At 44.8% G+C, this 13,961-nt stretch overlaps 2 protein-coding genes across 6 annotated transcripts in view; one reads left to right on the forward strand and one right to left on the reverse strand.

Annotated features, from left to right (window-relative positions):
- TRMT44 (tRNA methyltransferase 44 homolog) overlaps nt 1–4,562 on the reverse strand; it is a 30,833-nt gene extending 26,271 nt beyond the window's left edge. The window contains exons 1-3 of one of the 2 annotated variants that reach the window (XM_089777789.1): nt 4,273–4,562; nt 4,073–4,103; nt 3,582–3,856 (exon numbers count right to left, since the gene is read on the reverse strand). In XM_089777789.1, the coding sequence (XP_089633915.1) occupies nt 3,582–3,856; nt 4,073–4,103; nt 4,273–4,465 (499 nt within the window). In that variant the 5' untranslated portion in view covers nt 4,466–4,562. Of the gene's footprint in view, nt 1–3,581; nt 3,891–4,072; nt 4,104–4,272 lie in introns of those variants that run through there. The other variant, XM_014576097.4, reaches the window with a different exon arrangement.
- The window catches only part of ACOX3 (acyl-CoA oxidase 3, pristanoyl), a 63,379-nt gene continuing 53,895 nt past the window's right edge, over nt 4,478–13,961 (forward strand). For 2 of the 4 annotated variants that reach the window (XM_075930812.2, XM_089777788.1), the window contains exons 1-2: nt 4,478–4,608; nt 13,670–13,854. In XM_075930812.2, coding sequence (XP_075786927.2) covers nt 13,687–13,854 — 168 coding nt within the window. In that variant the 5' untranslated portion in view covers nt 4,478–4,608; nt 13,670–13,686. Of the gene's footprint in view, nt 4,609–13,650; nt 13,855–13,961 lie in introns of those variants that run through there. The other 2 variants (XM_006128241.5, XM_075930815.2) reach the window with 2 other exon arrangements.

Below are 13,961 nucleotides of genomic sequence, written 5' to 3' on the forward strand. Positions count from 1 at the left end.
TGAGGATATGCCATAAAACATATTAGTTGACTTCCTAGGGACTATGTGGTATGATAAATGTGTGGCTAGATATCTATTACTGAAAGTCATTTGACATTATAACATTGCTACTAACTGTGCCTTTAAAAATGGAAACCTGCAAAATAAATTCAAAATTAATGGATTTACTAAACAAGGACCACAGATATTGCTAGACGAGAGAGCCCGGCTAGCGAGGTTCAGGAGTTCAGTTGTTGGTGGGGAGCACAACTGGGGCTCTCTGGTCTGGCAAACTCCATTGCAGTTCCAAGAGTGCCAGACCAGGAAATCCCACCTCAAACTTGCTGTTTGTTTTTCTGTGATCATTAAATGTAAAAGCCAGCTATTCCCATCTGCCCCTCAAATACTGTCTAGAACATCAGTTATACATTTTAGGTACAAGAGCCTTCTATGGTGTTTGGTTAGTTAGAATTTCCTCTGACGCACAAAAGATAACTTCATTCTGACAAAGTGCAGTATAATGGGCTGCAATATTCTGCATCTGTAGCAACCATGATTCCTTCTTTGTGTTTAACTGCAAGCAATGATCTTTGGGATTCTTTGCAAGATAGCATAACCACATAGCTCACAAACTGTAATTTTTGTGGAGGAGGGCGGACAATACTCTTGCTCACTATTTTTTCTTGTTAGTGCAAAGATGGGAAGATGTCAAATAACTGGGCAGTTGACTAGTCTTGTTAACATATGCTGTGTAAAGCTGGCTTTTATTAACTTCTCTTTTTTGTAGCCAAATGGTACATCCTAGTGTTCTTAAACCTCACTCCTTATACTTAAAACAACCTCCTCTGACTACAAGCAGAAAGAACCCAAATAGTCAATTCTGGATGAATTTGGAGAAAGCAAGTTCCTTAGTGTCTTTTTCTAAATCAAAAGGAAACTGGTCCAATGACATTGTTAATCTTCAAAAGATGCCAGTGGATGGAGCTGTGCTGACTTGTACCAGCTAACAACCAGTCCCTGAAATGCCTGCTCCATCTAGCTATCATGTCTCGCTTTCTAACATGAATCACATGCATATCTTCCACATAACTTAAAATGGTATTTCATTTAAACTACCTATCAAGGAAAAACAAAGAGGACAGCAAACCATAAACAGCATATCAACTAGTCCTCACATGCTACTGATTTTACCTCCCAAATTTTCAATACAGCCATGTGGCCTCCTATAAAATAACCTTGAATTGCTTAATATGTTCCATATGTTAGTGTTATACAAGAATTATCACTACTGTTATTGATCTACATTCACATTATTAATTTATAATGGTAATCCCAGTATCCTGAAGCAAATATTTTGCTCTCAAATTTCTCCCTCACCCTTCAGATAACAGCAATACCAAATAAGTCAATGTCTGTTTGTTCTTTTTGTTTTGTTTTTATCAAAATATGCATTCTAACACAACAACATAATCACAAGGCATCAAATAGGCAGTCAGGGCCTATGCTTACATTCCTTAGGCAGCCAAAATTCCCACTGATTCAACAGCAGTTCTCAGTGAGCAAGGAATGGAGGGTTAGAGAAAAGGTGGACTTCAGGTTGCACCTCTGAAAACCGACACTCTCTGGTATGGACCATGAGTGCTCCTGGACCAGAAAGCCCTGTAGCCTAAAGGCAGGAGGGCCAGCAGCCCAGCTAGGGCCGGGGACAGTGGGACTACAGAGCTCCAGCAGCCTGAGGCAGCACAGAGCCAGCAGCTGTACAAGCCACGGCAGCACGGGGTCCGGGGCTGGAAAAGCCTGGTCATCTGTGGCAGTGCAGAAAATGTCTACAGCCAGTGGCAGTGCAGAGTCAGGAGCTGGAGAAGCCTGACTGCCATGGCAGCACAGGACTGGGCTGGGGAAATCTGGCAGCATGCGGCAGTGCAGGCCAGGGCTGGAGAACCCCAGCCGCCAAAGGCAGCCTGGGGCAGATGGCAGCAAAGCGTGGGAGAGGAGGCCAGAGGCTGGGAGCCAGCTGGTTCAGGGCCCGTGGCAGGGGTCATTCAGGACTGGTCAGATCCCAACCCTGCCTGACCAGAGAGGTCCAGCCTGTAGATAGCACTGCATTTCTACAGAGCACCGTGTGGATTTAGCATGACCTTGATTAACTTAATCTATCTTTATCTAGTACCTTGTCTGATATAATAAGCACGTTCTAACCTGAATATTCCAATTTTTAATTTTTATTTATTTTTACTAGAACATGTCTACTAAGCTATTCTATATCAGCAGGATTTCCCAGGGGAAGCTTTAAAACAACTAGACACAGGGATGACAACTAGCAACAACATGAAGATGGATTTTTCTTTCCATCTTCAAAAAATTATTCAGAAGTACAATGCATACTGTAAATAGGTTTTTAAAAAGTTCTGAGAAAGCATCACAAGCCTTTTAAGTGTTTCAAGACAGCTGTCAATGTTGGTGCCTTAGATTTTTTTTACTCACTTTTGTACTTAGACTTCTTTCCAAGGACCAGTATCAGAATTCAGTCCATACCCCACCTATTTTTTCCAATGGGATTTCACATAGGTGTAAATATCCACTCTGGCAGGCCATGAAGTAAGATTGTGCAGAGAATACATTATTGTACATGTCTGTTCAAGAAATCTTAAAATTTCATGAAAGATAGGATTGCTAATTCTGGTTGGACATATTTCTGGAGGTTTCATCATATGATACAATTTTTACTTAAAGATCAATCTGTAATTCTAGGGACTCTTGGGTAATCCTGAAGGGTTGGCAACCCTAAATGCCAGGATTATTAAGCAACACTGATTATTAAGCAAAGAAGAGGCAGGAAGATCCAAGCTGCTTTGATAATCTTACAAGCTACACTGAGTTCTACAGCTGCTGCTCAATGTCCTTTTTAGTTCTGTACTTTCAAAGGCTATTGTCAAACTTTGTAAAATTACAATTACACCTACGCTACCAGCTGTGTTTTTGTTTGGCCTACTTCTGTTAGCATTTGAATGTTGCATCATACATCTATTTCCTTCTTCAAACAGAGAAGCATTATTTTAGTATCCTCCTTGTTCATAAAAATGGAATAGACAGGCTAAACTTAGCAACACTATGAAGCATGAGGCTGTGAAGAAATCTAGAAGCTGGAATTTTCTCAGTGCTTCACTTTGGGCAATAATAGGTTTTCCAAAATTAGAAAAGCAGCTGAAAAAATATGATATTTTAAAGAGTGGATTCTAGTTTGGGGCTATCAATGTCTTTTCAAAGACCACTTGGATCCAGTATCATGGTAATAGACATCCCACACTGAGAAAGAAATATTTACAGTAGAATTTTAAAAATCTGTTGACTTTCCCTGTGAATCAGGTGGCTGTCTCAGTTTTGAAAATACATAATGCTTTACTGACTTCTGTAGGTTGAAGGGTTTATCCATATGAATCAAAGAGCATCACAGAAATTTCTAGGGTGACTTAATTCTTTTGCTATCATCCCCTCTTGCTATGGGTCCAGGAGACTACTTGAATTTGCAAAGCCCAGCTAGTTTCCACAATGGAAATGTTCTTGACACAGTGTTGTCATTCAGCTCCCCCTTTTAAAGGTACCTTTTATGACTAATTCTTTTCTCGATGTAGTGGAACAACGGCGAGGCTGACTTTTGGGGAACAGAGTTCTGAGGACCACATCGAGGTAGGGAGCATCTGTCTCGGGCAGCTTTTCTTTCCCAAGTTCTTTAATGAAGGCCAGCATTTCACAGCTGCCCTGAGCAACCATGCTAGCCAAGTCGCTCCAGAGAGTTTCCAGCATGGTGGAAGCCCCATCCTCAGCAGTCACTTGCCCTGCTTCCTTTCTACCTTGCCCCCAGTTCCCACCTACTCCCCTCCTCTCACCCCCATTCCCAGCGGTGCCCCTCCTCCTCTCTGCCCCCTTGTCCTTGTCCCCGTCCCCATCCCCACCTATGCTCCTCCACTCTTCTACCCCTGGCCCCTTACCCCCATCCCCACCTGTGCCCCTCCCCTTTGCCCCCTTGCCCCTATCCCCACCTGTGCCCCTCCCCTCTGCCCCCTTTCCCCCATCCCCACCTGTGCTCCTCCACTCTTCTACCCCTGCCCCCTTGCCCCCCCCACCTCCCCACCTGTGCTCCTCCGCCCCCTCCCCCATCCCCACCTGCTCCTCCTCTGCCCCCTCCCCCATCCCCACCCCCACCTGTGCTCCTCCACTCTTCTACCCCTGCCCCCTTGCCCCCATCCCCACCTGTGCCCCTCCCCTCCTCTGCCCCCTTGCCCCCATCCCCACATGCCCCGCTCCCCTCCGCTGCCCTGTGCCGCGCCGCCGGGGCAGGCACTCTGCTCTCCGCCTCGATCCGCGAGCCGCTCAGTCTCTTGTTCACCACCTGGGGTTTCTCCAGCCAGACGCTGACGGCGGCCCAGAAGCCGCGGGGCAGCAGCGCGGCACCATCCCGCAGAGCGACCGCCCCGGCCAACCCCATGAGCCCCACCGCCAGCAGCCCCAGGCCGGGCGCCCGAGTCGCGGAGCGAGCGTGTCTCCGGCGGAGGCGGGCGAGGCGCAGGCTTGTACCGTCAGTTCCTGCAGCGAGGCAGGCTGGGGCGGAGGCGGCAGCAGCAGCTGCAGGTAAGTGAGGGACTCTCCGCCCCCCGGGAGTCCCGCTGGCTGCCCCTACCCCGCGGCTGCGTCCTGGGTTCGGAGCAGAGCCAGCCCGGCAGCAAAGGGGAGAAGCCAAAGGCCGCAGCAGCATCCGAGCCCCCCAGAGAGCCATAGCGAGCTGAGCTGCCCTCTCCCCTCTGCACCGAGGGCTGGTGCGAGGGGCTGACTCCCTCCGTTCCAAGTGTCCCATTCGTGGTGCCTTCCTCACCCACAGCTGGGCAGGGAGAGAGTCCAGGAAGTGACTCTGAGATTGTGAAGTGTGTTAGTGTTTCCCTGTTAACAGGGTCCCTCGTGGGTTTTAATCCATATCTAGAAAGGGCTCTTCAATAAAAATCTGGACAGGTTGTTAAATATGTAGTTTTCCTCTTCACACTCTGTTGCATTTTGCCTGATCGGACAGCAGATTGGTCTGAGGGTCCCTTCTGTACCCCTTTTAAAATTATATTGCAATCTGATGGTTGCCATGGAGGTGAGGACAGATTTCCTTTAGTTTATTTATGCCATTCCGTGAACTCTGATCACTGATGAGTGTCTGGGCTCTATATTTTGTGCAATATTATTTCTCAGTAGAACACTGCAAATTGTTCTTTGCTGCAACAGCTGTTATTATGCAATTGTGAACTTTCATTACCCTAACAAGAATTCTCCTATGGACCAGTTTTTAAGTTGGCAACAATCAGTGAAAAAGGTTCTGTTGTTTACAGTCACATTTACACATAAATGCCAAGCTGTAAAATAATGGAATTTTTTAAAAAAGTCATAGAATCACGCCTGCCAGACCGAAAAACAGCCTTCATAATCAACATTGAGATAATTCTTCAGTACAGTACTTTCAGCATGAAAGTCATTCCACTTTGCTTACTATGAGCCCTCTACTGGAGCTCCTTACTGAATTTTTAAGCTGACTTCTCTTTTAAGTATTAGGCTCAAATTCTCCAAATGCTTACATGTTAGTATACATTTACTCACATGTATAGTCCCATTGAGCACTAGACGGCTACCATGTCAATGAAGTTACACACTTGTGTAATTTATTTCAGCATTATGGGGTTTTTTCCTCTTTGCTTCAGATCAACCTAACCTGTTTGCTTTGAGGCTCTGACTTTCTGCCCAGTTCACCAGCTGTCTGCTGGACTTGCCATTTTTTTAATGTCTGCCTGTCAGAAAAGTTGTTGATTCTTCTGCTTCAAGTCAAGCTCTTTTCTGTTGTCTGTTACTTTCTGTCTTAAAGCCAGCTACTCAGCACATACTGCACCAGCACACAGCTGCTAACTCGCCTGTGTCTGAAGGATGGCACCCAGAAATTCTACTGCCAACTCCTCTTCCAAAACGTTCCCATCCTCCACAACTGCAGAGCTATGCTGAGGCCTCATTCTGAGAGGATCAAGTTGTGAGTTGTAAAGAAGTTTAAAATGGAGGAAAGAGACAAGTCAGAAAGGATAAGAGTGAAAACAGTGTAACTAAAGGGTCAGGTGCTCCTTCATTGCTTATTAGGCCAGGCTATCCACCCCTGTTTTTTTTCCATCCCAGCAGGATCGCAGCTTCACTCCTCGTCAACCATTCCCTGCACCTCAGACTTCCAGTTGCATGATAACATAAAAGTTCACCACACATGAAATAATGTGCCACTCTGGCAAGCTGCTGCCTGAGTAGGCAGCAATAGGGGGTAACAAAGAACTTCCTCTTGCTGCACAGCCAAGTGGGCCTGATTTCATGGAAATCAGGCTTTTCAGATTTTCACGCAGATCAATAGGGTTCTGCCCATTTCTGGCATTTTTATGGCTCACTGCAAGCCAGTTTTCATGGATCTCTTCCCCACAGTCCGCATGGTTCAGATCCCCCATCCTTTGACTCATAGCTGTGGTTACACTGGGAGAGCTCCCTCCCAGTTCAGTTTTGAAACACAAAATAGGAGAGCTAATTGCAAGAACATGAACCTCTGCAGCCAATAGGCTGGTGCATGAGGAGAAAAGGTGATATCATAAGATGGGGAACAAAGGCCAAAGCTGGTGTGTGGTCTTCTTTTTAAACAATTTACCTGACAGCAGTTTGACTAAGTCCAACATTCATTGTAACAGTAATTCAAGATTGCTTTGTGTTAACCCAAAAAGAGTTGCTCCAAGATCAAATTAATAAATGAGTTGGCTATGCATCTGAGTTTGTTTAGATGAGGGCAGTGATGGGCAACCTGGGGTAATTATCCTAATTGCTCTTGTGTACCTGGAAGTTGTGGGATTTGCTGATTGAACTGTAGCAGTGCTTTGATTGGATGCAGAGGGAGTATATGGCTCTCACAGTCAATGTTGTGGGCAATCAGCATACACCTCACTTCACAAGTCCTTGCTTTACATGTGTGTCACTTTAGTAATAATGGTAGGGAAAAAACTATTTGGATGGAAACGAGCAGAGTCTGGCAACCCAGTATGTGGGCAGTGGTAAACAAAATATCGTATGGGCCACACACAGAACCCTATGGGCCACATGTGGTCTGCAGATTGCCCACCATTGGATCAGGGTATAGTTATTTCACAAACCAAAAGGATTCAAATTTGTGTACTCCTGACTATATCCACTCCCTGCAGCAGATCTATAACTGTGATCACTAGCTCTATTCCTGTCAATGGATCTATGAACAGTCTACATCGGCTGAGGATCTGCCTCCTCCCTGTGTGGATATATGATGGATGAAAGAGTACTTGGGCCCAAGTCAGCAAAGAGACTTGGGTGTTGCATCACCAAGCAGTGGAGCAGACCCTGCAGGGACATCTGTTTGAGAGGTGGGGAACCCCTGTTCAAATATCTTCTCATTTGGGAGAGGAGGAACTGAACTGGGATCTCCCCCTTCCCAAGGGAGTAAACTGGATTAAAGTTTATAAGGGAGATGGCCTCTGTTCCCATTTCCACCCCCCATCTGTACCACCCACCACTATTGTGTGTGCGCAATTAGGCAATCTCAAAGGATAGGGCCCTGCTGCAGGCAAGGTGGAAGGGTAACAGCTATCTTCACTTGGTTTGAAGATCATGCTGAGGCTTACACATGAAACAGATAGCCAGCTGCTTTCCTGGGGTAGAAACTTTGGGCCTAAATTTTTATTGTATAAGACCCTCAGACACCTGTTTGAACATGTATGGTTAGGTGGAAGCTAAGCATGATTGCCTTTTTTGCAGAACGCAGCAGTGCCTGCATCTTTGAGTGGATCTAGGCCAGGATGCTTCCTTACTTTGCTCTACAGCACAATATACTTTTAAACAAAAACTGAGTTTGACTTCTAGACCCTTTATTTTGTCATTAAGTATCTCCAATAATTTATATCTGGACTATGAGTACAGTTTAAAGTGAGAGGGAATGTGAAGTCCATGTTTGCTTACCAAATGATAATCAATATGAACACTTTTGAAATGAAGTATTTGTGAAATTCCTAACTTAGGAATAGAAGTCAGTAAAGACCTGAAAACCATAGGTATTTATCCTGTTGCCTCCCCATCTAGGTGCATTTATTAAACTAGCATGAATATATTAGCCCCTGTAATCCTGACTTTTCTTGTCAGGAAAAGCTGGGGGCCCTGCACTCAGCAACTCTTCCCCTGCCTTCCTAGGCTACGTCTAGACTGGCATGATTTTCCAGAAATGCTTTTAACGGAAAAGTTTTCCGTTAAAAGCATTTTCGGAACAGAGCGTCTAGATTGGCATGGATGCTTTTCCGCAAAAGCACTTTTGCGCAAAAAAGCCCCGATCACCATTTTCGCAATCGGGGCTTTTTTGCGGAAAACAAATCACAGCTGCCTACACTGGCCCTTTTGCGCAAAAGTTTTGTGCAAAAGGGACTTTTGCCCGAACAGGAGCAGCATAGTATTTCCGCAAAAGGCACTGATTTCTTACAGTAGGAAGTCAGTGCTTTTGTGGAAATTCAAGTGGCTAGTGTAGACAGCTGGCAAGTTTTTCCAGAAAAGCGGCTGATTTTCCCGAAAAACTGGCCAGTCTAGACACAGCGCTAGAGTTTCCAGACCACTACAAACAGCTAATTTATGGCACACAAGCTCAGGGAGGGAGGGGAAGGAGTGGAAACAGGGGGGCACAAGAGAGGAAGAGGTGGGGCAGCTGCGGAGCCATACAATCAAGGGACAAGAGCAGAGCCCTGTAAACCTATTGGCTGTGTCTAGACTGCCTCCCTTTTCCGTAAAAGGGATGCAAATTAGACACATGGCAATTGCAAATGAAGCGGGGGGGATTTAAATCCCCCGCTTCATTTGCATAAAAATGGCTGCCACTTTTTTCCGGCTCGGAGCTTTGCCGGAAAAAAGCGCCAGTCTAGACACGGATCTTTCGGAAAATAAAGCCTTTTCCGAAAGATCCCTTATTCCTTATTTTAAATTCCTTAAAATAAGGAATAAAGGATCTTTCGGAAAAGGCTTTATTTTCTGAAAGATCTGCGTCTAGACTGGCGCTTTTTTCCGGCAAAGCTCCGAGCCGAAAAAAAGCGGCAGCCATTTTATGCAAATGAAGCGGGGGGGATTTAAATCCCTGCTTCATTTGCAATTGCCATGTGTCTAATTTGCATCCCTTTTACGGAAAAGGGATGCAGTCTAGACACAGCCATTGTGTTTTGATATGGTGGTTGCAGATGGGTTTTTGTTTGATTGTTTGTTTTTTACAGTGGGTATGTCATCACTGTAGTATTCGCTTGGGTGACTGGCATCAGGTTAACTTGCCTTCAATGTGAACATCCACACCACAAAAACCCCGTCCAAGTTACTGTATCCTCACTGATATTGCGCTCCCAGCATGTATTGATAGGATTTCTATAGGCATATCCCATGATTATTTGTGATGAAGTTGTTCTATAACTTTTTCCCAGTGTGTAGTGGGAGATAGGCATTGAAGGACAATCAGCCCTGATGTGCTTTAGCTTATGGTCTCTCTGCAATGTTTGTGGGTTACTAACCCAAGTGAAAGTCTTACTCAGCTACTCTGCATTTGTAAGAGGGGCTTGTGTGTGTAGATGGAAGGTTACATAGGCACAACACTCAAAGAGCATGAGTTACCTCTGCAGTGAAGAAATACCCTAAATATCCTACAGATGCAAGGGTCCCAATTCTCTACTGTCTCAGTGATTCTGCTGTTCCTATTTACACCTGTGTACAGAAAGTATAATGAGATATCAGGCTGATTTGGTTGCATTTTCAGTCATTTTTATATGCACTTTGCATAGGTATACATGCAGGTGACCTCAATGGAAGAGGAGATCAGAGCTCCTGCCAGTTCCCCAAAGTTCTGTCTTTCTGCCAACATCACTTCTGTATTGCTTAGCTTCAGTGTGATCCTTGGCTTCATGGCACTGATTGATCACTTTGGTTATACAGCAAGAACAAAATGTTTGGGTATTACGTGTTTTGACTCGCAAATGCCGCTAGGAATAGTTCACTTGAAGATTAACTGGCAAGATAGGGAAGAAAAATAATGCTTTAATCTCTTGCATTTTAAGGGTTTGTTTATTATTATTATTATTATTTTATTATTTTGCATATGTGGTTGCTTTGATATTTTGTTACAATGTTTCATTTGGGAGCGAGACTAATCTTTTTAGTAATGTTTAAATCACAACACTTTCTTCTCCTGGCACTTTTATCTGAATCTTCCTTTTATCTAGTTTTATTAGTATGCATAAATTATATATTTTTTACATTTATCTTATTGTAAAATACTCCATTTCTCTTTTAATGAGAGGGTATACACCATTTATGTCTGATCAAAGACAGTTATTTAACTTGTGCTAAATCAGTTAAGTTAGAAGAAGAGAAAGCCAGTCTTTTGAGTTGTCTGCAGTTTCTGTCCTTTTTGAATGACTATTTATGTATTTAATGATAGAAATGTAGCCGTGTTAGTCTGGGGTAGCTGAAGCAAAATGCAGGACAATGTAGCACATTAAAGACTAACAAGATGGTTTATTAGATGATGAGCTTTCATGGGCCAGACCCACTTCCTCAGATCAAATAGTGGAAGAAAATAGTCACAACCATATATACCAAAGGAAACAATTAAAAAAAAGTGAACACATATGAAAAGGACAAATCACATTTCAGAACAGGAGGGCGATGGGGGGGGGGGGGGGGAAGGAAGGAAGGTAAGTGTCTGTGAATTGATGATATTAGAGGTGGGGAGAGTGGGATGTCTGTGAGCTAATGGTATTAGAGGTGATAACTGGGGAAGCTATCTTGGTAATGGGTATGATAGTTTGAGTGTTTGTTCATTCCTTCCCGGAGAGTGTCGAATTTTAACATGTATGACAGTTCAGAGGATTCCCTTTCAAGTGCAGATGTAAAAGGTCTTTGTAGCAGAATGCAGGTGGTTAAGTCATTGAGAGAGTGTCCTTTCTGGTTAAAATGGCAAGAAACTGTTTTTTCTTTGTGATCTTGTCTGATATCTGTTTTGTGGGCATTAATCCTTTGGCGAAGTGTCTGAGATGTTTGTCCAATGTACATAGCAGACGGACACTTTCGGCACATGATAGCATAAATTATATTTCTGGATGCGCAGGAATATGTGTTCTTGATCTTATAGCTCACTTGGTTAGGTCCAATAATGGTATCAGCAGAATGAATATGTGGACAAAGCTGGCAACGGGGTTTGTTGCAAGGGAAGGTACCAGGGTTGGTATTAGTGTGGTATGTCCTGTGGTTGTTGGTAAGAATCATCTTGAGATTAGGTGGTTGTCTATAGGAGACTATGGGTCTGTCTACCAGAGCCTCTTGGAGTATGGTATCCTGTTCCAGTATAGGCTGTAGTTTATTGATAATGTGTTGGACAGGTTTAAGTTGGGGGTTGTAGGTGAGGACAAGTGGTGTTCTATTGTTGGTTTTCTTGGGTCTGTCTTGAAGTAGATGGTTTCTAGGTATTCGTCTGGCTCTTTCAATTTGCGTTTTTATTTCTCCGGGTGGGTAGTTGAGGTTTATAAATGCTTGGTAGAGATCCTGAAGCTTCTGGTCTCTGTCAGTGGGATTAGAGCAGATGCGGTTTTATTGAAGGGCTTGGCTATAGACGATGGATCGTGTGGTGTGTTCTGGATGGGAGCTGGAAGCATGTAGGTAACTGTATGAGTCGGTGGGTTTTCTGTAGAGAGTGGTGTCTAATTTTCCATTGTTGATTTGTGCTGTGGTGTCCAGGAAGTGGATCTCTCATGTAGAATGGTCCAGGCTGAGGTTGATGGTGGGGTGTAGGTTGTTGAAATCTCTGTGGAATATCTCCAGTGTTTCTTGGCAATGCGTCCAGATCATAAAGATGTCATCAATGTACCGTAGGTAGAGAAGGGGTGAAAGGGTACGGGAGTTGAGGAAACGTTGTTCTAGGTCAGCCATAAAGATGTTAGCATACTGTGGGGCCATGTGTGTACCCATGGCTGTGCCGCTGATCTGGAGGTATAAGTTGTTCTCAAACTGGAAATAATTGTGGGTGAGAACAAAGTTACATATTTAACATATTTTACATATTTAAATATATGTATTTAATGAAGAACTGTTTTTGATAGGTGTACTCACCTCTCATGAGTGACTCTTATAAGCTGTGTGATATGCTGCCATCTTCTTTTTCCTCAGGTGCCTCTTGCAGGCCACCAGCCTCAACTAGGCAGGTGTTCAATGTCTCAGCCTTCCAGCCAAGTCACACAGTCAATAGAAATGAATGAATCTCAGGCCTGCCGATGCTCCTGCAATGGCAGCTAGAGCCCTGGACCCTTTAAATTCCCACTGGAGTGCCATGCCGTGTGCTTCAGGTCACGCTGGGGGTGGAGAGGGTGCCCAGGACATGGGGGGCTGGCTGCTCTCAGCCTTGCCCTTCCACCCAAGACCCCTCCCCTTCTTGAAGCACAGAGCAGGGACTATTCACAGGAGGGATGTAATAGTGTAGTCGATTAACTGATAAGCAAAAGCTTATAAATTAGTGCTATAGATTACACTCATCCGCCCTCCCCCTCCCAGTACATTTTTGGCAGGCTGGCCAGCAGCCCAGCTCAGTCCTGGCTCACACCAGTTCCAGGACCTACTCCTGCTGGCAGCTCTGTGTTTAAAGTGTATTAGGGGGCAGGCGACCCATGACAGGTCCGGGAGTTCAGACCTCCCCCAGACAGGGGCTGCTGCCACCCTGTGCGGAGTGGCAGGGGGCTCCTCGAGAGTGGGGCTGGAGTGCACTGGCTGCTGGCTTCGCCCATGGATACTATAGAACAGTTGAGTAACTGATTAAAAATTCATGAGGTTACTTGACTATTCAATTAACAAATTTTTAATAACCCTAACCCACATCTTGAGTAGGGGTCCACACATGCTGTCAACTCCCCTGATGAATTCCTTCTGGGGTATCAAAGGTCCACTGAGAACTATTGCTTCATCCATGTTAGTGTCTTCAGCTCCATCTCTGGGCTCAGTTCTCATCCCTGTCTGGGCTAATTTTAAGTCCTTCCCTGTCCAGAGTTCCACCCCTTTTTGTGGGGCTTTTAAAAGAGCCTTTTCCTCCTCTCAGGGCTAAGGCCATTCCCCCAGTAATTAGAGGGAGGAGTTGGGGCCACCCCCACTCCAAGTCCCAGCCTAGAGACCCTATAAATAGCAACCATGGTTTGCTTTCTTGACTTGGCTGCTTCTGCACCAGGCTTTTTCACCTCTGCCTGTTACTTTAGGGATAGAGCTCAGCTCCTCTTACTCCCTCGTTTGGTTAATGCAGCCCATATAGTTTCCTTTGGCCAATGCAGAGCATTCGTTCTTGTGCATCTGGCCCCTGCAGCTCCTTTTAACTGAGCCCACTGAAGTCTGATTCGCTGCTTCTAAGGAGGCCTCCAGGCCTGAGGACACTCCTTTGAAGCTCTCCTTCTGGGTCAGAGTGTGATAGGGCCATGGGACCTCCAGCAGAGGGCTTCTAAGGGTGTGACACACACTACTACACCCTTAAATTCTCTTTTTTATCCACCAGTAAAAGTACTTGTGAAAAAAACTAGACATTGTCACTGTTTTTAGCTCATTGGAGATATGTTCTTGTTGGATGCAGAAGTATTTAATTTCAAGATGACATCGACTAGTGATCTGAAAGAAACCAGTTGCAAGCAAAGTTCTTGGGACAACTTGCTACCAGATTTTCCTGAGGGGCCGCTTTGTGAGTACCGTAAGAGGGCTTCCTTCAGTTGGAAGGAGATGGCAGTGTTTATAGAGGAAGAAGATCTCATCCAATTCAAGGTAAGTTTTTTCAAACATTGATGTGTTGTTTGTGGAACGGGAGGGTATTTTTGAAGGAAATGGTATAAGATGAAGTAATTAAAGATGGGTCAGTGTTGGATAAGAAG

Source organism: Pelodiscus sinensis, chromosome 4 (assembly GCF_052426305.1).
Source record: "Pelodiscus sinensis isolate ZL-2025 chromosome 4, ASM5242630v1, whole genome shotgun sequence".
In the NCBI taxonomy this organism is placed as follows: domain Eukaryota; kingdom Metazoa; phylum Chordata; order Testudines; family Trionychidae; genus Pelodiscus; species Pelodiscus sinensis.